Here is a 21,205-nt window from a genome sequence, read left to right as displayed (position 1 = left end):
ATTTCCAGCCAGGAAGTGAGAGAGTGAGCGAGAGAGAAAGAGAGAGAAGTACACCCGCGAGCCGGGGCAGGAAGAGGAGGTTTCGCCACCGGAGCGGCCCGGCGACGCGCTGACAGCTTCCCCTGCCCTTCCCGTCGGTCCGGCCTCCCGCCGCCGCCGCCCTCGGCCTGTACGCCGCCGCCGGCCGGGCTCCGAGAGCCCCGCGCAGCCCAGGTCGGAGACCCCGCGGCCAGGAAGGCGGCCCCGCCGCCGCCCGGCCACCGCGCGCCCTGCGCTTCCCTCCGCCCGCGCCGCGGACATGGCGCGGCGCTGAGTGGCCCGGCCCGACCCGGCCCGGCGAGATCGCGCGCGCGTTCTCCAGACCCGACCCGACCCGACCCGCACCGGGCCTTTTCAGGCTCCGGCTGGCCGCCGCTCTTCCTTCCCCAACCCGCTGGCCCGCGCCGCCGCGGAAGGGGAGTCCACAGGCGCAGGGAGGCCGAGCGCGGACCCGCCACCAGGGTAAGCCAAACTCGGGCAAGTGGGGGCCACTCTGGGGACGTGTGGCCCGAGTCCCGCTGCCCACCCGCCCCGCGCCCCCTCCAGCAGCACTTGGACTTCCTCATTCCAGCGCTAACCTCTGGGCTAGACTGTGGGACAAGGTTGACAGTAGTTCAGAGACACATGGGTTTGGCGACAAGGGGGAAAAGGCACATCCGGACTTCGTAGGGGTTGGTCGGCCGAAGGGCCGCGGCCTCGCGGGCCGGCATTTCTGTTTAGGTCTCCACCGGCGGGAACAAGAGCCGGAGGGCACCTCTTGCAAACTTTTTTTTTTTTTTTAATCCCCACCTCCAGCTCTTGCTGCGGGGTGGCGAGGAGGCTGAGGTGCGCTGCGGTGCGGAGGAGAGAGGGGAAGGTGGTTGGTGCAGTGCAGAGCCAGATTTCACCTAAGGGCGTTCCACGAAATGAAAGCAGAAGTGCTTGTCAGTCCTCTTGGCTAGGAAAGCCCTTCCCAGCTCCCCAAAATTGAACAGGAGATCCTATTCCTTCCTTTCCTACTTCTAAAAGAAGCCCCCCTACTTCTCTCTCCCTCTTACACACACGCACACACGCATACACGCGGCATAAAGTATTCACCTGCTAGAGGACCTGCATGATGATTTTCAAAAAATAAGGACTTGATACTTACCCTTCAAAGTCTGGCATTTGAGAAAGAAAAGAAATTACCTCCTTAAAGCACTGTTTAGATACTTGATTATGTAAAACTCTTGGACAGTGGCACCCTGCATTGTGCATGACCTCTGAAAAATAATGATATAAACAAAGCCTATCCTAAACAGGTTTTCTAGTGGTATTTTAAAACAGACACCGATGGAGATGTTGGCCCTGGTTTATTGGTCTATTCTGTACCTTAAATGGGACTTAATGATACAGGATTCAGTCATCAAGATTTAAGACATTTTTATGGACTTTGTTAAGTAGAGCTTAACTTTGCTCCTTATGAAATAACCATATTTATTTTGTTATAAAGCTCATAACTGAGTAATGGCTGTGATATTACTAAAACATTTAAAAGCTGTGTTATCAACAGACTCTTGTACTAACTGATGTTCTTTAGTAAATACTAAAACTTGGGATCAAGATGCTCAATTAGTTTTCTAACAGAATTCCTCAACTGAATATTCTTGTGTAATCATATTTATTGAAACTTTATAGGGGACACTTGATTAAAATAACGCCTTTAATGTAAGTAAGTTGTTTTTCTGATTTTAAATTTGTGCTTTCTAGAGATGAATTATTTTAATGTTTGATGCCTTAAAAACTTATGTAAACTTAAAGTACTTTTTTGAGCTTATAAACTTGGAAAGACAGGAAATACAGAGCTTTGTTTCCTATAGCATTTTACATTTATCGTTTAATTGAAGTGCTAAAATAAAAAGAACATATATAATGAATGGAAACATGAAATCTGTTGAAACTGTTCATCCATATCCATATACCCCAAATTCCTAAATGTTCTCCCTCACTTGTTTAGATAAAATGTCTTCCTAGGTTGCAGACTACTAAACAAACCTGAACATGAAGGAGGACCCATATATAGATTTAATGCTGGAACTAAAATACTATTTGCTGGGAGAGGTAAACCACTTCTAAACTGTTTGAAAGACTTTTTAAGCAAAATAGTGTCTTCCTATTGAAGGTTGGTGGCAATTTGACAACCTGTTTATCCTTAATTTGAATTTTCAGTTTTATCTTATGTTCTGCAGTTGGCAATCATTTGAGCTGAATAAATGCCCCTGTTTTTCAAACTTAGTAAATACTGGAGTATACATACAGAGGTAGTCATTCTCCTTTGTAAATACTGCTTTGATCTTTGCACTTCCTTTTTTACTTGTACCTCTTAAACAAGATCATCTTTGATGACTGAGTTGCATTTGGTTAAAGCTCAGTTTGTCTGAACTAGGCAGAATTTTAGATTTAGTAATCATATTCTTTACATTTTTCTTGTCATTGTTTCTTGAAACACATTGAACAGTTTGAGAAACCGAAGTTTGTGCAGGCTGTTTTTACTACCCTTTTAGAGTTCCAAAAAACTAATTAAGTAAGTTACTACCTTGACTTTCAGGGATTGCTTATTGTGGTAGGTAGGAGGTCTAGATAATGAATTGGCAGCAGCATGGATCTTGGGCTACCATTCAATCAGCAAGCCCATACTTTTACCTAATTTATGAGAGAGGTATTCCCCTGTTCAGCAGAGGTGAAAGTTCTGGCTTCTAGGGGAAGTGGTTACTTCATAACCTTCAATTAATTTGAACTCAGGCAAAGTAAGAAAAGTAGTTAACATTTTTAAACACTATGTTAAAATAATTATATTGAGTTGCTATAAGAATTTTTTTGTTATGGTTGTTATTGCTTTGCAGTGTGTGGAGCTATGTACTGCAGCTCTGCCATTTGCATTTTTTATAAAGTATTCAAAATATTGTATTTTTTGTCTTCAGAATTTATTAGTAGATCTTTTATTCTGAGCCTAGAGATGCCTGCAATAGGAAGTATACCTGGAATGCAGATAGGTCACAAATAGAGTAAATACTCACATTATACTCTTCTAGTTTACAGACTATACAGGAGTCCCTAGAGCAGGAATGGATGTATATGAATCCATGGCTATGCAAAATGTCTCACTAATTTGTTGTATTTTTAGTGGGAAGATTGTGTTGTTTGGTTGGCTTATTGATTTTCTGTTTATACTATGAATTACATAAGGTCATGTTAGAAGAAGCAGGAGGAGAAAAAAAGAATAGAATTTCAGTACTGGAGGACACTTCAAGGTAGATGTCTGCTTCTGCATTTACATTTATTTCTGATCAGGGTTAATTGACAAATGTCTTTTGGTAACCAGTAAACCACTTGGAACAATTTATCCTGTTTTCTGGGAATTATGATTTGTGCTGTGCATCTCTTGTAAGTGCTCAGCCTAATTGTGGCGTTTCTATAGAGGTAAGCAGGTAAATCATTAGGAGCATTTATATTAGGAGATTTGAGGTTTTAAACAACTAGAGGCACTTATTCAGCCTCAGGAATGTTTGGATGTTGTGGCACAGTCCTGCAAGTGAGTTTGGTCCTTGAATATGCGTGTGTATGTGTGTATGTTTGGGTGTGTGTATGTAAGAGTGATATTTTCACCGACTTAATAGTTAAGGCAACATAAACATGTCTTTTGTCTTTGTATTGTTTCTTAAATGAGTGTACAATGCCTTTTAAATAAAGAGAGAAAAAGGAGAAAGTAGTAATATGTTCATAAGGATGAAATTGCTTCATATCTTTGGTCTCTGCTGTTTTAGAGGGTGTCTCTGGTGCGAATTAATAAACTATATTTTAGGTAGACCTGGCCTTGAAGATCAACCAATTGCTTAGAAAATAAATTGTGAAACAAATTTGTATTGTTTTACCACAAAGAATTTAAAACCTAATAGTTTTATTCAAAAAGAATATAAGATGTAATTTGTTAAAGGTTGTAGAAACCATCAGAGTAGAGAATATGGATGAAAATATTAGTTTAAGTTAGAGAATTAATCATAACTATTGTATTGTATTTTAAATTTTAAAAAGAAATCCATTATTTTTTAGTCCTTATGTCTTGTATAGTAACAAGTGCAGATTTATCAGTAATACAAGTTTCATCTGCCTTAATTCATTGCCTGTTTTTGAAATTGAAATAGTGATATTTGTGTTTTAATTATCCATTATAAATTGGCTTATTATTTTTCATTTCTCTTTCACCTTTAGACCAAAAACCTTATCACTAGGGTCTTATTCTGATCCATGCTGTCAACACATATCAGCAGTTTTAAACTATCTGTAGATGCTATTTCTTGAAACTGTGAAAAAGTATTAAACTTTAAAGAAGAATGTAAATATTCTGGATGACTTATTCTTTTGAAGAACCTAAATTATTTTAAAAAGAAAAACAAAGAGGTATTTGAAAAATCAAATTCTATAGTTCTAGCTAAAAAGAAGCAATATCTAATTTAGATTGAAAAGAAATACTTAGCATTGTGCTTGTTAGCGCATAGTGAGCAATAACTGTTGAATGAATGAATGCATTTAAGTTATTTTTACTTCACTTTTTAAAATGGGCATCCTTTTGCGTATGGAAAAAAAATTACAGTTTTCTTGCCTTCTGGTAAGAAAGAAGCCAAAACATAGTTATTGCCTCCTAGATATTATATTATCTAAAGTGTACTTGAAGATTAGTAGGACAAGTAAATTATTTAAAAGTACCCAGTGTCTTCCCAAAAGGAAGCATTTCATTTTAAAATAGAAGTTTATGAACTGGAAAGGGTTTTGTAGTTTCAAAGTTTTAGAGGCACTTGTCAAGCAAGGCAGTAAAGTAATTGAAATGATAAATGGTGCATGTACAAGAGAAAAAAATGTTACTTTTTGGCAAAGTTAGAATTTCTCTAAACTCCATTGAAAATGCAGTTTCAGTATGAGCATCTCCAAAAAAGGAAACAATACTGTAAATACTGCTTTCTAATCTAAGGATTATTAACACTTAGGTAAATTCATCGAACAAAAAATACAAACAAAATGTGTTATGACCTCCAGAATTAAATATTTGCCATCCATAAATCTGCAACTTTTAGAATTTCTAGATGGGAAACCTTAGAAACAAATGGGCAGTTAGCAGGGTTTACAGTACTTTCCACTTTCATAGCTTAATGGTTTTGCAACACTATAAAATCCCTGCCTTTTCATGGTGAGGTTTGTACATTATTTCTCAGTTGAAATTTTTTCAACAAATTGACCTTGAAACCCTGTATCTGACCATTTATTCTTTGTGGACACAATTTATAAACGAAATATACCATTCAGACGAAAAAAGAACAAAATGACAACACTCCCATCCTTGTGTTGTGCTCTGGGAGAGCCCTAAGACAATCTTTGAGGAAGACGGAGCCATTGAACACTGCTCACTGAGCTTTCCTGCCCACCTAATTCTTGTTCTGACCCTGACCTCTCTTTGCATCCCTCACAAACACATTCAAGTTTTTAAAATCAGTTATAAAAATCAGTGTATACATATGTGTATATTAAATCTTTTTTGTTGCCAACAAATTAAATGTCTACATATATAACCAGTACATTGTTAACCTGTCATTACTGAAAAGTACTCTGAACTTGAATAGCTGCATTGTTTGTTACTTAGAGTAATAAAATAATCCAAGCACTTGCTTCTACTTCCCCATGGGATGGCTATCAGAGAATGATAAATTTTTCTATGTTCCATTACATGATCAATTCAGCTTCTGGGCATAAACAAAGCAAACAAATCTATAACTCTGTCATAATCTTTACAGTGCTATTCAAAAGTGTATGGACAATTCATACATTTCATGGTAGACTTAATAAAGCCATTGAACTTTTTTTTGATGGGAATATTTTGATAAATGAGGCTCACTGAAGTTTCTAGGATAGATTTACTTTTTGCTAACTTGAACTAAAGAAAGAACAAGACCTGCATAAATTAAGTACATTTCTAGAGAAAATATTGGAACATTAAAAATAAGTTTTTATTGTTTTGATGCATTTTATTTGTTAAAATAGCAGCCATTTCAAAAAGTATTATTTTTATTATGTGTCATGTGGTTTGAACTAGACAAACCATATTTCAATGTCAGAGCATACTCATCCCTCATTTTCCCCAAATATTGATTCTAACATATATCAAGCATGCAAAGAAGAAAAATTAAAGTGATGGCAGACTCCCTAATCAGTCTATATATTTTCTGGTTCTCTTCCCAAGCCTGCAAATAATTTAAATAGTGAAAATAAATTACTTAATTATCTTAGAAAACATGCCCTCCAAGATGAGAATTTTAGGAATGAAAAAATGACTAATTTGGATGTCTTAACATAAATTCCTAACACGTTTTATAGCTATTTGAAGAACTTCTTTGTCTACTAATTCTTAGGGATAGGTTTATTTTGTAGGGTTAATCCTACAAAATTGGTGTTTGGCCATTAAGACTTGATTTATAAGATCCATTGTCTTTTTCTTTTAAATGAGTTATGTATTCTGTTTCTTTTAGAAAGTCTACTATAATAACTAAATAGGAGTAGTTAGTCCAAGTTGTTTGGAGAGGTAGTCTAATCCCTTGCATGGTATTGAGGGTAAAGGAGAAGAATCCTTTACAATTTACAGTTGTAGTGTAATGCTGTGCATGTAAGACAACCACTTTTATGACTTAGAAAATTAAAATCAAGATGATGTATAAGGTTGGAAGAATTGGAAGAAATTTGAAGTAGAAAGGAAGAAACATGAAGAAAGTTAAGAATAAAAGTAACTCAAATTTAATTTTGCTTTATTAGATATTCAGGAAGATACTTTAAGGGATTATATAAAACCGTCGATTTACATAAAGTCAAAACTGAAAACTGAATTAAAATCTAGGAATTGGAAACGATTTTTTTTTAACTGCGCACAAATTGCTAATTTCAAACCAACCAGAAAGCCTGGGAGGAGACAGATTAAAATGAAACAAAAATATAGCAGTTTTGTACCCTATTCATTTAATTCATGCATTTCTTAGGCTGCGAATACACATTAAGATATATAAGTAATATGTCTGCTTAGGTGTGTGTGTGTGTGTGTTATTAAACCAAGAGACTTGATGAATTTGGTCAAAACAAAGGATAATAAAAGAATAGATAAAGGATTAAGAGGAGAGCATATACAAAATTAAGTCTTGAATGTGAAGAGAAAATAATCTAGAAAATGAATCAGAAGGCGGGCGTGGTGGTGCACACCTGTAATCCCAGTGACTTGAGAAGCTGAGGTAGGAGAATTGCAGATTCAAAACCAGCTTCAGCAATTTAGCAAGGCCCTAAGCAATTTCTGGAGACCCTTTCTCAAAAAATAAGAAGGGTCAGGATGTGGCTTGATGTTAAAGAGCCCTTAGGCTCAAACTCCAGTACCAAAATAAATAAATAAATAAATCAGAATTCCGGAGAAAAGGATCATTTACATATTGCATGGTTAAAGGAGGAGGTTAGAGTGAAAAGAACAGAGAGGTTGCCCATCAATATTACCATTTTGCAGGCATTCCATGGCATAATATCCTATTTTAGATAAATTGAAAACCATGGATACTCTCCCTGTACTCCAAGAGCATGTTAGAAGTCTCTTATGATTGAGTAAACATCAGTTCACCTGGGAAATTAATTTCAAAAACATGGTATCTGGCCTCAGTTAAATGTATTTCCTTGCTTCCGTGCCATATTATAGCATTCATTTGACATGTCTTTATGGTTTCTCTCCATGAGTTTACCCAATTTCCCATTTAAGACATTTAACTAAATTTAACAAGCACACAGAACCTTTTAAATATTTCCTGATTATTTTAGAACATTACATTATCAGTCATTTACCCTGCAATTATGGTTCTTTTTTATGATGGGTGGGGAAAGTATTCTGTTTCTTTTAGAAAGTCTACTGTAATAACTAAATAGGAGTAGTTAGTCCAAGTTATTTGGAGAGGTAGTCTAATCCCTTGTTGAGACAGAGAGGTGAGGTTTTTTTTAGGTGATTGTTCTGTATTTACTAAATATCTGTTAAACTGGAGAAGTCCAGCCATTCCAGGCAAGTCTAGAAAAGGATCTGATGGTAAGGCACTTAGGTATGTTCATGAGGATGTCCTCATCAACATGCAATATTAAATTTATCGCCAGCATTGTTACCCCCAGCACATTAGGGAATGCAGTTGGTAGCCCACTGTGGGCCCTGCAGTGGGTTTCCCAAGCTAGCAGTCTCAGAGCCCTTCTTTATACACTCCTTCAGTCTGTCAAGTTCTATCAAGTCAGCCTTCTCAACTCCAGCATCCCTCTCTTCCTATTTCTGCCATGTCTTCTGATGCATCATCTCCTGCTTCCTGGTGCATCTTTCTTTCCTGTGTAAGGGTGAGCTTTCTAGAGTATAAATCTGACCAGGTCATTGTCTTTAATTTCTGAAGTGCATCTCAGTTGTCCTTACAAGTGGATTCCTGCATACCTCACCTCCCACCCCTACTCCTCACCTATCCCCAAGTCCTCTCTAACAGCTGTCATGTCCTTATCCTTCTATTTGTTCACTTTGGATGCTTTTGCTTACGCCCTCCCTGAATGAGAACTTCTCTCCCCAGCCCTCCTGCTGACCGCAACCTTCAGATCTGGTCAAGCATCACCACTTCTGCCATCCTCCTTCACTCTCCCTGACCTCCGCATCAGGAATTGCACTGTCCCAGTCTGTTATTTGTTCCAAAAAACAAAACATCTTCAGGGCAGGGTTTATCTTATTTACTTATTCAGTAACTGAATAAAATATTGGGAAATGATGCCACTAATTAAGCTCTGTGGCTCTGGGCAAGTGGTTAACTTCTCTGTGAAAAAAAAATTGGGGGGTTAGATTAAATGGGCATCTACCTCTAAAATAATTTGTTTCTTTGATGTAATTGCATTAGTTGGAAGACTTCAAATTTTCTTGCTGTAATTGAGATAGATTGACTTAAGAAAAATTCATGAGTAGTTGCAAAGTCCATTCTTCATTATCAATATAAAGATATGATCAATGGTCTATTTTGTGGATAATAATTATAATCTTTGGTCCCAATCTAGTTTTTTTCCCAACATCCTGATATTTTATTATTAACTATTCTCTTATTTATATTTCTCTAAAGAAAGTCATGGCAAACTTAAGACTGAAATTGAATATAAAATTAAATATTAAACTCCAGATCAATGCTAGGTCTCATTAATTATAACTTTATTTGGAGGAGGAAAAAGGGAAAGTGATAGTAGTCTGAGCTGACTCCTCATCTGTCATAGAAGGAATGTATACAATTGATAAGTCAAGAGAAAAGATATAAAATTATTGGATATGTGAATAGATCCATCAGATAAACCAAACCCAGAAAATTATGAGTGTTAAAAAGCTAGTATCTCTGAAAAGCAAGATTGGCAGTATGAAGAGGTGTAGAGTAAGGGAACCTTTGATTATTTATGTGTTCCCATCCTTATGTAGTAGAATTTTTTTTACTATTTTCTCCTTTATTTTCTCCAGCTTTATCACAGTACAGTTGAAAAATAAAAATTACATATATTTATTGTACAAGAGGATGTTTTATGCATCTGTGTGTGTGTGTGTGTGTGTATAAAATGATTAGATCAAGAAATTAACATAAGTAGGATTTTAGTTTTTCAACAGTAATTCATTTGAGTGTATGTCAAGGTATTTTTATGTGCCAGGCACAGTTCTGAGTACAGGGAACACAGTGTTGAGCAGGACAGAAATTTAGACCATCAGGGAGCTTAGGTCATGTAATGCTTCTTGTTTTTAAATTTTTCTTTTGTAGTAGTCCTTTTTTGAAGTTGAGGAATCGCCTAACTGAAAAGTGCACAGATCGCAATGGTGCACCTTTAATGGTTTGTCTCACTCTGAGGCGCTTAACCTAGGTGGTGGTCAAGAAATAGAACATCCCCACGCCTCAAAAGCCCCCTACTGCCCCTTCTTAGTCAGGACCGCACCCTCCGCTCATCTGAAAGGTTCCATGAATGACTCTTGGATTACGTGTACATTACTTCCATGACTCATAAGACTATCAAGAGTTCACTGAATGAATTAATAACTCTGAACTGCCAATAATGAGCTTCACACAAATAAGAATTCTGCTATGGATAAAGACCCTACGGTCAGTTTAGATATTCCTTATCAAACAGAATGTTGTTTTTTTGTTTCTGTTTTTGTTTTTTGCCTAAGACATTAGTAAAAAAAAAAAAATGTATATAGAACAAATCACATTTCACATTAATTTATCATTTATGGATTTAAGACTAAAATTCTCTTCATTGCTAAGTTTTCAGGGTCACTGACAAAGAGACTTGGAAGAAATAAGGATGCACATCTGACTCTCAGATATAAGACAGTGTAGTTCATCTCTCCCTAAAGGGTTTATTTATATCAGTCCGTGGTCGGTGTGGAAAGGACCTCATAACTGGATCTAAGGACTGAGAGCTCCCTGCATAAGGCCTGATTTTGATGCATGCAAATCATTACATTTTTATATGTGTAACTGGAAGGTCTTTGCTGTACTCAGTGCTCAGGATAGGAGCACGTGGCTGTGATTGTTCCCTCAAGGGAACCTTTTCTCCTTCCAGGCCCATGGTAGCCATAGACATAGAACCAAACATTGCTGGTTCACATGATGAATCATTTTCTTTTAAAACAAAGGACAAGGGGTTGGGGAATATGGCTCTGTGGTACAGCATGGCCTAGCTTGTGTAAGGCTCTGGGTTCCATCTCTAGCACTGCTAAAACACAAAGGATATATTTTTGTAGGTTTTTGAGGGTTAATAAGATGAAAATCCAAAATAAATCATATTCAGAGTCAAGAGAACAGGATTTGTTTCTTTATAGTTGAACAAAAGAATACTAGTCTCTCAACTCATAATCCATGAAGTCTGCTTCTACCTTAATCTGGTAATGTAAATACTTAAAAATGGTACTCAAGGCAAAGGCCAGATATCAAAATTAAATTGCTGTACTGTTTTTTTAGGGAAGGAGAAAACCTGTAACATTAGAAATGCAGAAGCAAAAGGTCAGAACAAAGTTCAGTATATCAAACCTTTTTTTAGTGACACCTGAATGAAAGGCTTCAAATCATAAGTAGATGCATTGAATTGGTTTTTTAGAGGAAATGGAAAGCAGGATTGTATCAAGAGTTACTTAAGTGATAACACAGGTTTTTACCCAATTTATTATAATCCATAGAGCTTCTATAGCTGTACAATTTATTCTCAGCAGGTTGTCCTACTATAACATTAATAAAAATGAATTTCACTTAGAATGGAATCTGCCATTTGATATAAATGACACAGTAATTAAAATGTGTCCAAAACATCTTTTTGATCCTATGAATGTTAGCTGTGATTAAGAACACAACCATAGGCAAAGATTTGTTTCTTATGGAACACTTGGAATGCATTCTAATCACTTCACTCAGAAAATCCCTGTCCCCCTTGGTTATAGTGAACATGATAGGGCAAGAATTTAATTTTTTTTTCCAGACAAGGCAAATGAGGTTATATTTATTATGTTTAATTGATTCTAAGAGGCACATTTTCCCCTTTGACTTCATTACATATATATTTGAGGATTTTATTGGTATCTTACTGTTATTAGTTTCTGATTTGATTTCATTATGTTTAGGTAATATACTGTATTAGTCAGCTGTCAGTGTAGTGAAATACTTGAGGTAAATTACTCATAAGAAGCAAAGGTTTATTTTAATTCATGATTTTGGAGGCTCCGATTCCCAATCAGGTGGGCCTATTATTTGGGGCCTCTAATGAGGCAGTACTCAGGGTAGGAGCATGTGGCTGTGAAAGCCACTTACCCATCAACCAAGCAGCAAAAGGGAAGAAAGAATGGGCCAGGGTCTCATAATCTCCTTAAAGTGCATTAAGGACTTTCCAATAGGCCCTACCTCCCAAAAGTTTCACCACCTCCCAATGCTGCCACCCTTGGGGACAAAGCCTTTAACATTTGAACCTTTGGAAGGCCCTTAGCCAAACCATAGTCCATACTCTGTATGCTTTACCTGAAATTTATGGAGACTTGTTTTATAGCCCAGTGTGTGGTCTGTCTTGGGGAATGTTCCATGTGCTCTCAAAGAGTGTGTGTATTCTGCAAAGGTTGGGGTGTTTTGTACATGGACTTAGGTTCATTTGATTCATGGTGTTGTTCCTAAATCTTATAGTGTTCTTACTAATATGGTTTAAAAATGTATCCCCTTCCAAATTCACATGTTGAAACTTAATGACCAATGCGATAGTACTGAGAGGTAGAGCCTTTAAGGGGTGTTGAGATCATGAGGGTTCCTCATGAGGAGGGAGTGCATTCCCTCTAGCTCCTCCACTCTCCATTATGTGAAGCACAGTGTTCTTCCCTTTGGAGGATGCATCTCTCAGCAGACATCTAATGCTGGTCCTGTGTTCCCATGTAGCTGGAATCACAGTCATATGTCACTGTGCCTGGTCCTAGGCTGCCCTTTCTTGTCTCTTGACACTTTGGAGATTTTTTTTATTTGGCATTAGTTTTCAACAGTTTGGCTATAATATGCTTAAGCATAGTTTTATTTATCTTTCTCCAACATGAGAATCTTTGAGATTCTTAGATAATAGGCCAATTTTTTAAAAATCAGCTTTGGAAAATTCTCAGTCATTATTTGTACAAATATTTGCCCTATCTTTTTATCCCCCCTCCTGGGATTCTAAATTACAAATATGTAAACTACTTGATATTTTGCCCTAGACCACTCAAGCAAGTCTTCATTTCTTTCTGCGTGCTCTCCATATTTCAAGTTGGAGAGTTTTTATTGATGTAGTTTATTAATTCTTTCTTCTATGTTATCAAAGTTCTTGAAAAATCCATTTGCTGAAATTTCATTTCAGTTCTAGAATTTCCATTTAGTTCTTTTTAAAAAAAGTTTGCTTATTACTGCTAAGATTCTGTATCTGTTCATTCATTATATCCATCTTTGCCTTTATATTTGTTGAATATATTGTTGTTAACTATTTTGAAATCATTCATTGCTAATCTCACTATTTGTTTTGTATTTTTTCTTCTGGGTCGTATATTTCTGTTTCTTTGCAGGCTTTATAATTTTTAATTGTGCCTTTACATATTCCACTGTGGAAAGCTTGTGTTTTTGTCTTCCATTATGCAGTGTTGAATTTGTAGTAATAGGCAATAAGTTTACTGGTTAATCAACAGGTTTTATAAGATGGATTTAGAATAGCTGTAATTTTAGGGTGTGTTCCTAACTCTCATTGCATGGTTTTTGAGCTGTCACAACTGAATGCTTAGAATGTTCAGCATTGTCTCTCCACCCTGGGATGTGGCAATTACATTGTCTCTCAGCACCATGTAACCTCTTGAATTCAACTCTTATATCCTGAATATTTGCTTTTTAGTTGGCTTTTCAGGGTCTTGTCTTGCACTAGCATAGCTTAATATTTGGCTAACGACTAGAGGTGACCTCTCTGCAGATTTCTGAGGCTCTTATTCCTGTTGTAAACCTTTTCTGTGACATTGCTGCTCTCTGTTTGGGCTCTACTCCATGTAGAAAGTGACCATGGTTCAAAAAGTAAGGATGGACTTGGAGCTGATAGCCTATGATATATAGCACTATGATATCTGTTGTTCAGTATCTTAACCTATTGCATTAAGTATTTTGTGTAGTTTTGCAGTTGAACATGGTAAAGGAACAAGTTCAGATAACTGTTAATCTGTCATGATCAAAACCAGGAGTCAATATTTTCACAAATTTGATATTTCAATGCTTCTTACAGTTAATACTATATTAATAAAAAATACTTATGTCTACTGGTTGGGAAGTACAAAAGAGCAAAACTCCCATTTATATTAGGCACTTATACTCCCTTGAGAAGATTTTAAATATATAGGAAAAATTAAGTTGCAGTAGAACATGTGCTGTAAAGTGTAGAATCACCACGACTGTAAGTGTTCTAGACCTAATGTGGATTACAGGGCTATAAATTATAAGGAAAAGTACAAGGTTTTATGGTTAAGGTTGGATTTAAGTAGAGCCTTGAAGAGTGGGTAATACTTAGATAGGAAAGATGGCATTTCAGGATGTAAGGCACACTAAACAAACAGAAGAGATGGAAATGAGCAAGACGTTTTTGAATAACCAGTCTGCCTGAAGTAATAGTTTTGGTTGGAACATGATAATAAGTGATGCTATAATATGCTTATACTACAACTTATCTACAACTAAAAAATATTAAGAAAAAAGAAATGATAAATTGGCTTTAGAGATTAGAAAGTGGAGGAAATTTAAAACATCATCACTTATTTTATAATGTCATCATTACTTAATGTTAAAAGTGACCGAATAATATTTGCACTTTGAAAATTTTAACAGTTCTAATTTTGTTCTCACAGCAAAGTATTTTTGACGAACTGTACTTGTTTCTTCTGTTCAGTTGGGAATTGAATAAGACAATAAGAATAAAAGCCAGTCAGTGCAGGAGTGTAATTACTGAATTGTATTACCAAGATAACTCGTGCCCCACATACTCTCCGTTTCCCTTAACACTTACTAGGTTGCACTTTTTTTTTTAACCTGTTCATCTTCCTACTTACTAAACTGTTACATTAGTTAACTTCTGCTGCATAAGAAATCACCACAAAGCAAATTGAAACACCAGCATTCATTATTTCTTCCAAGTCTGTGGGCTGTATAATCATCTGTCTGGACTTGCCTGGCTGATCTCTGAAGTTTTCGCCTGCTCAGCCTGTGCTGCTTAGTCGAGGGGAGCCTCAGCCAGCCTTGCCCCTTTCTGCTCCATATGGTGTCTCATCCTCCAGTGGGCTAGCCCAGGCCGGTTCACACAGCAGCAGTGTTCCAAGAGAGAAAGAATGTGATCACTGCAAGGCTTTTTGAAACCAGTGTGCAGTACCCACACTTTTCCTTCATTCTCTTGGTCAGAGCTAGTTACAGGACTGCCAAGATTCAAAGCATGAAGACATAGATATTTTTCCTTCTGTTGGGTGAGTGTAAAAAAAAAAAAAAATGTGACCATTATTTCATTCTACCACAACTATAAGTTCTGTGAGTACAAGAACTGTGTTTTTCTTATTGTGTAGCATCATGTCTTTGGAAGCGGACACAGTAGGCATAACTGTTTTTTAATGAATGAGTAAACTAATGAAGGAAGGAAAACATCCAGGTAACATTTCAAATAAACCTGTCACACAGTGCACAGCATGTGCCACAACAACCACCGGTTTTCCCCTCTTGGTTGCCAATACTGGCACAGCTCAAATTTAGCTTTAAATTTGTATATATTTTTGTAATATGGTCAGTGAGTATGTTTTTCCTACAGACATGTTTCAGAGAGAATACCTTTATTCTTCTTTGAAATTTACCAATGAATGGAGATATATAGATATCATCCCCCCTTACATATCTCTCTCTCTTTCTCTCTTTCTCTCTCTCTATATATGTATATATGTATATATTTTCATATGTGCATATAGGTTTAAAATATCACTTGAACTGATATTATTTGGTGTTTTTATTTTCACATTTGATTTCTTGTAAATAACTCATTTGAATTTCCTACATTGTCAGAGTCTTATTCTGCTTTTCAGGCTATGCTACTTGAGCCAAATAATGTGTTGACTAAGGCTTTGCTGTTTTGTGGGTGCAGAGCCAATGAGCACAACCAGGAAATCAGAGAGTGAAAGAAGGTTTGCAGCAAATAAGGAGAGCATGGGGTGACTCCCAAAGTGCTATCTCCCCCAAAAAGGAGGCAAGGGAATCTAATTGGGGAGACTTGTCTGTATGTCAAAGAGCACACATTTCTATGAAAGTGCATTTTGAGATCATCTTCTTCATATGTTCAAAAATGGTGCATTGGGAGCTTATGGGGCAAATATAGCATTATAGTGAGATTGTAAAGAGCAAGTTCATTCCAGGACATCTAGAAGAGGGGTTGATTGTTTGGGGACTGGTTTAAACCAGTTCCTTACATTCTTTGGAGAGCTTTTCTTGAAAAAAACAACTTGAATGTTGGCTATTATCATGGGAGACAGCAGCCACTTCTCCACAAGCATAGGTGACTGGTCCTGTGAGTTTCTATTTGTAAGTTTCCAGCTATAGCAGCTACCATTGCAAGTAGACCAGCTCCAAGTAGAACACTTGGGAGACCTGGAGCAAAGGTCTGTATTAAAATAATGAAGTCAAGAAGAAAATCACATCTACCTCCAATAAAAGTGGTAGTAGACAGGTTAGCTAGCATTACTCTGTCGGCCTAAGCAAATGATTTAGTCTCTCTAATTTTTAGTTTCTCAGCCGGGGCAATCAGTATTCCTCAGGATTAATGTGAGAATTAAGTGAAACATGTGAAGCACTGTCTACAGTTCCTTTCTCATGGGAGGTAGTCAGTAAAGTTTAGTTCTTACTCTGTGTGAACAGAAGTACTGTCCTGGTGCCATAGCATTCATCAGGGTTTCTTCTCAGCATTATTAACAGTTGGAGCTGGGAAATCGTTTAATGTGAGGGGCTGCCCTGTGCATTATAGGTTTAGTGGTGTCTCTAGCCTCTCTACACTAAAATCCACTAGGACTGCCCACAACAGCACAAAATGACTCCTGGTCGCCAGATGTCCCCTGGGGACAAAATGCAAACATTTTATTCAGCAGTGACACATAATCACTTTAGAGAAATAATATGGCCATGTACCTGTAAATGTAGATGGAAAAGAAATAAAATACTTGATTCTTCTCAGAATACTTAAAAACTTTTGCTGTCTGTATTGCTCTTTTAATAATTTATGAACAGATTATTATGCTCTTCTACTAAAATGGCTAACATTTGCTAGGAAATCATTCACTGTGCTAATAGGCTTTGCATGAATTAACCAGCTGAATATTTTCTGTGTGTCTGCCATCCCTGTTAGGTTGACATTCCATCCTCAACAGGGACCTTATCTTTACCAGTGCTGAGTCACTAGGTAGATATTCCACATTTTAGTTGGTCACATTATACCCAAATGAAACAATACCAGTATAAAAATGCAGAGAGGAGTAGAACAAAATGAAAACTGTGTCTATACATATCTCAGTATGGTAGCATACAAATAATTATTCTTTTAAAAATTTTTTGGAAATCATCTCTTCTGAAAAAAACAAGTCTACTGTCAACTTATCTTTCATCATTTCTAGCACCATATAGTATCAGCAAGATGTAAATGAACAGACATTTTAAAGTTAGATTTTTTTCTATTGTATTTCTTATGAAAGAATTCCAGGAGTACTTAGAAATTTTGGGCTCATTCAAACTTCATGTTTTATTCACTATATGTCATCATTAAGATGTCAAAGTTAAACTGATAAACTGAATTCTTTAAATTTGAAAAAAAAAAGATGTCAAAGTTAAACTTAATATTTAACTTATTCATTAACAGTTAGGCAACTGTTAAACAATTTGTTACCAAAGGACATTTAGATTGTTTTCGTTTATTTGCTGCAGTGACTTATCCTTATACTTACTTTTTTTTTGCGTACTTGCTCAGATAATTCCTGAAATTGAAATTACAGAAAGAAAAGTTACAGTTACTTGAATGTTTTACATTATATGCAGTGCGCATGTGCATTACCTTATATCATATATCATGCTTTTTCTAACAAATTCCTATGTAAAAAAGAGGCTTCAGCAGATTTCTTTTTCTTTATATATTTATTACCTTACAGAAATGGTGAAAAGTCAGCTTTATTTCTTATGAGTTTCATCCTTATTGCTATGCAAGATGACATACTAAAATTGCACATAAATGGTGTGTGTTGTGGCTGAATATACTCTTGAATACAGAGGTACTTCATCTAATTCCCACTGTATCTTCTGGATGGCAACTAAAATTCTGTTTTTCAAACTGAAAATTGTGAGCTATAGTGAGTCATGAAATCATTTTAATGAGTTTGAAAAAATTGAAGTTAATGCACTCAGTCTAGTTTTCTTCAGAGAGAAGCTGAGGTGTTGGGGTGGGCGTCACAGATGTGTAGAAAGTAACCCACTGGGCATTTCATTGAACTCATCACATATTCAGAACTAGGCTAGTTGTAACCTTTTGCTTTTCCTATAGAAAAATAACAGTTCACTGGATATTTTCTTTGTTGCTAGCTAGTTACATTTTCTGTTTCTCTTTTCATGTATGAAAATCTTCCTAAAAAACCTCACTGTTGTTGGGGGGAGAGATGCAGAGATTAGACCCATCTTCTCCCCAGACGACTCAGTATCTGCTTTTTTGTTTCAGGGTCCTTCCTCAAAAGCACAGAACTGAGCAAAAGGAAAGCGAGGGGAAGGTCTGGGGACCGGGGGGACTGAAGGGGCTTTCCCTGGTTTTTTCAAATCCTTCAGTTCTAAAAGCTTAGTTGGTATTTCAACATTTTAGAAGTAAAACCTGCTTTTACAATTAATGCAAATATTACTTTATGATTCATTCTTTCCAAATGATTCTTGGTTTCTTTTGACATTTTATTTTAAAATTTGAATTAGCATTGACATCACCCTAGGAGTAGCTCTTACCTCTCAGTTCTTCTCAGTGAATTCAGCTATCTTTGAAGGTGGTACAAGTTCAGTTTTTAACATTCTCCCAGGTGTCTCTCAAGTTGCTGTAGGGTTTTTAAAACTATTTTTTTATAGGTATGCACTAGTGCATAAATCTTGTAGTGGGATGTTATTGGAGGGAAGACTATTTAATTTAGTGGTTTGTCCACATACCTATAATTTGGAGCTCTTCATTAAGGCTTTCTCTACAATACGTGATCACGATACTTAATCTGTGTCAGTTCTGCTAAAGGAAGTTGAGTTGACTTTTTAAAGTTACAGTGAAGGCTACTTTATGTTAAATCCACACTTAAAGTTATAGTATATACAACTATAGTATATACAACAGTTTTAGTATATACATAAATCAGTGCCATATAGGTAACTGAATGGGTTCTGTTGGTTCAATACGTCAACCATCTCACCTCTACTTTGGAAGACTCTGGGTCAAGATTATTTGGAAAGAATCAGGACACCACCCCAGATTAATGGAAAGCCTAAAATGAAAAGAATATTTTTAAAATTTTTGTGAAAGTTTGAGCTCCTGGGTGGTCTAAGTTTAAGGGTTTTCAAAAAGATTGCTGTAACTGATATTAACGTGCAATTTCAATATAACATTTTTTACTGGTATTCTCCATGTAACTGAAATTTATGATTCTTTAATATAGAAATATGATTATCAAAAATATGCATACAGAGTTTTAATGTAGATATCCACTTAAAAATGCATACAAAAATTCAAGTTTACCAAAGAATGACTTAGAGCATGTATTCTTTGGATAGCAATTTATTAGCTAGCACATATTCCAAGCTCAACAAAGTTCTACCCTTTTCAAAATTCCATTCCATCCAAATCTCCATTTTTACAAATGAGATAACAGGCCACAGTGAGTTAGCTAATCAAGGTCACCCACCCAGGCATGAAAGAACTCTTGAATTTTGAATTACTTAATTTCTCTTTACTATATCAAGTCAATTTTCTCTTTTAAACTGTTTACCTTAATAGATATGTATTTAATTGCACCTGTTGGAATATTTGCACTCACTATTTCTTGTAGAAAGCACATATTTCCCTGCCAATCTGCCTGGACTTCCTGTTCTATAGACTGGGAGCTGTTCTTTTCCCTTTTGTTAGAGTTGGACTCTGCCTTGCATCCCTGAGAATTCTCAGGAAGCTGTCTCTCTCCATCAGTCATTCAGTGTCATTCAGGGACCCAGATTTGGTACCTCCTACTTATCAGCCATCTGCTAGGCTGTTCATCGTTACCTGCATGGTAGAAGCCTCATCTGGGTTTTATCCATTAGGAAAGAGAAGCAAAATATGGAGGGAGTTTCTCAAGGACCTTAAGCCCACAGTAGTTATGACTTTCTATCGGTGAGCATTTTGTCAAATGGCCATCTCTAACCCGGGAAGTATATGGCAATTCTAGCTGAACTGTCACAGTCCCTCCTCCACCCCTTCTGCTGTGGAACAGGAGAGAGCACTTGTTGGTAGACAACATTCTCAGCTGCAATCCCAGGTGTCCTTTCATGCTTTATAGGCTTTGTGGAAAAAATTGATAAATTTGTCTCAGAAATTAATATTTGCTTTTGAAAACACTTTTTCCATGTCACGTAGCTTAAACTTGATCTAAGTAAATTTCAACTAAATAATCTATATTTAAAATAATGAAAGGATATCTCTGAATTAAGTAAATCCCTAATGATACGTGATTTTAGGTACTATCTTTATGCGATCATTTTCATGTTATCAGGACTCGCAGCATCAAACAAGATTTCTAGGGCCTGCAGTGTATTAATACCTGGCTGGAGTTAAGTAAGTTGAGATCCATAGCCTTGATAAGAAGGGCTCTTATTTTTGTGTATTTAATTATACTTTTGATATTACAGAGTTTCTATTCCACTTTGACAGTGGCAGGAAAATGCTTCAATGGAATGCAATAGAAGACAGAGCCTGGCAGACTGTAGCCGTCCTCCCCGGTGCTATGCAAAACTCTGATCAGGCCCTTTGAACTTCTCAACTGGAGTGACTTGCAGAAAATTTGGAGACAATTTTAGAACATCACAGAGTTCATGAGGGCTGAAAAATAATATACATAAAAGCCCAAACTGTAAAGTCTTGAAGTTTAGAGGGTGATACAAAGAAATGGCCTCAAGTATGCATAGTTTTTATAGAGAGGATGTAGACCCGTTGTACCAAACTCAGGATACTGTGTGAGCTCAGCAAGAGGTTCCATATCATAGTAAGTGGCAATTCCTTAATTATGCAATCTCCCTGCTGTTAGATTTAGATATCAAAGGGGAACTATATCATGTCCTCCTTCTAAAGGTCTTTAAAAGGATTGTATTTAATCTTCATAGAATTTACAGTTTACCATATCATGCATTCCATGTTGATGGAATTTTTAAGGTTCACCCCAATGTTACAGTTTTGTTTTGTTTTATTATACAGCTCCAGAATGGCAGGAAACAATCCATATGGGGGAATGCCTGAACAAGTAAGTGTTACCATCTTACTGTTAATTTTATTTATTTTTTAATTTCATTTAAATGGA

At 36.6% G+C, this 21,205-nt stretch overlaps 1 protein-coding gene across 3 annotated transcripts in view; it reads left to right on the top strand.

Annotated features, from left to right (window-relative positions):
* Positions 1–368: 368 nt before the first annotated feature.
* NFKB1 (nuclear factor kappa B subunit 1) overlaps positions 369–21,205 on the top strand; it is a 117,538-nt gene continuing 96,701 nt past the window's right edge. For 2 of the 3 annotated variants that reach the window (XM_081303800.1, XM_081303799.1), the window contains exons 1-2: positions 369–501; positions 21,103–21,148. In XM_081303800.1, the coding sequence (XP_081159926.1) occupies positions 21,110–21,148 (39 nt within the window). In that variant the 5' untranslated portion in view covers positions 369–501; positions 21,103–21,109. The remainder of the gene's footprint in view (positions 502–21,102; positions 21,149–21,205) is intronic. The other variant, XM_081303801.1, reaches the window with a different exon arrangement.

The sequence above is a fragment of the Spermophilus citellus genome (assembly GCF_964194105.1).
Source record: "Spermophilus citellus genome assembly, chromosome: 8".
NCBI lineage: Eukaryota > Metazoa > Chordata > Mammalia > Rodentia > Sciuridae > Spermophilus > Spermophilus citellus.
This window is presented reverse-complemented; position numbering and strand designations above follow the sequence as displayed.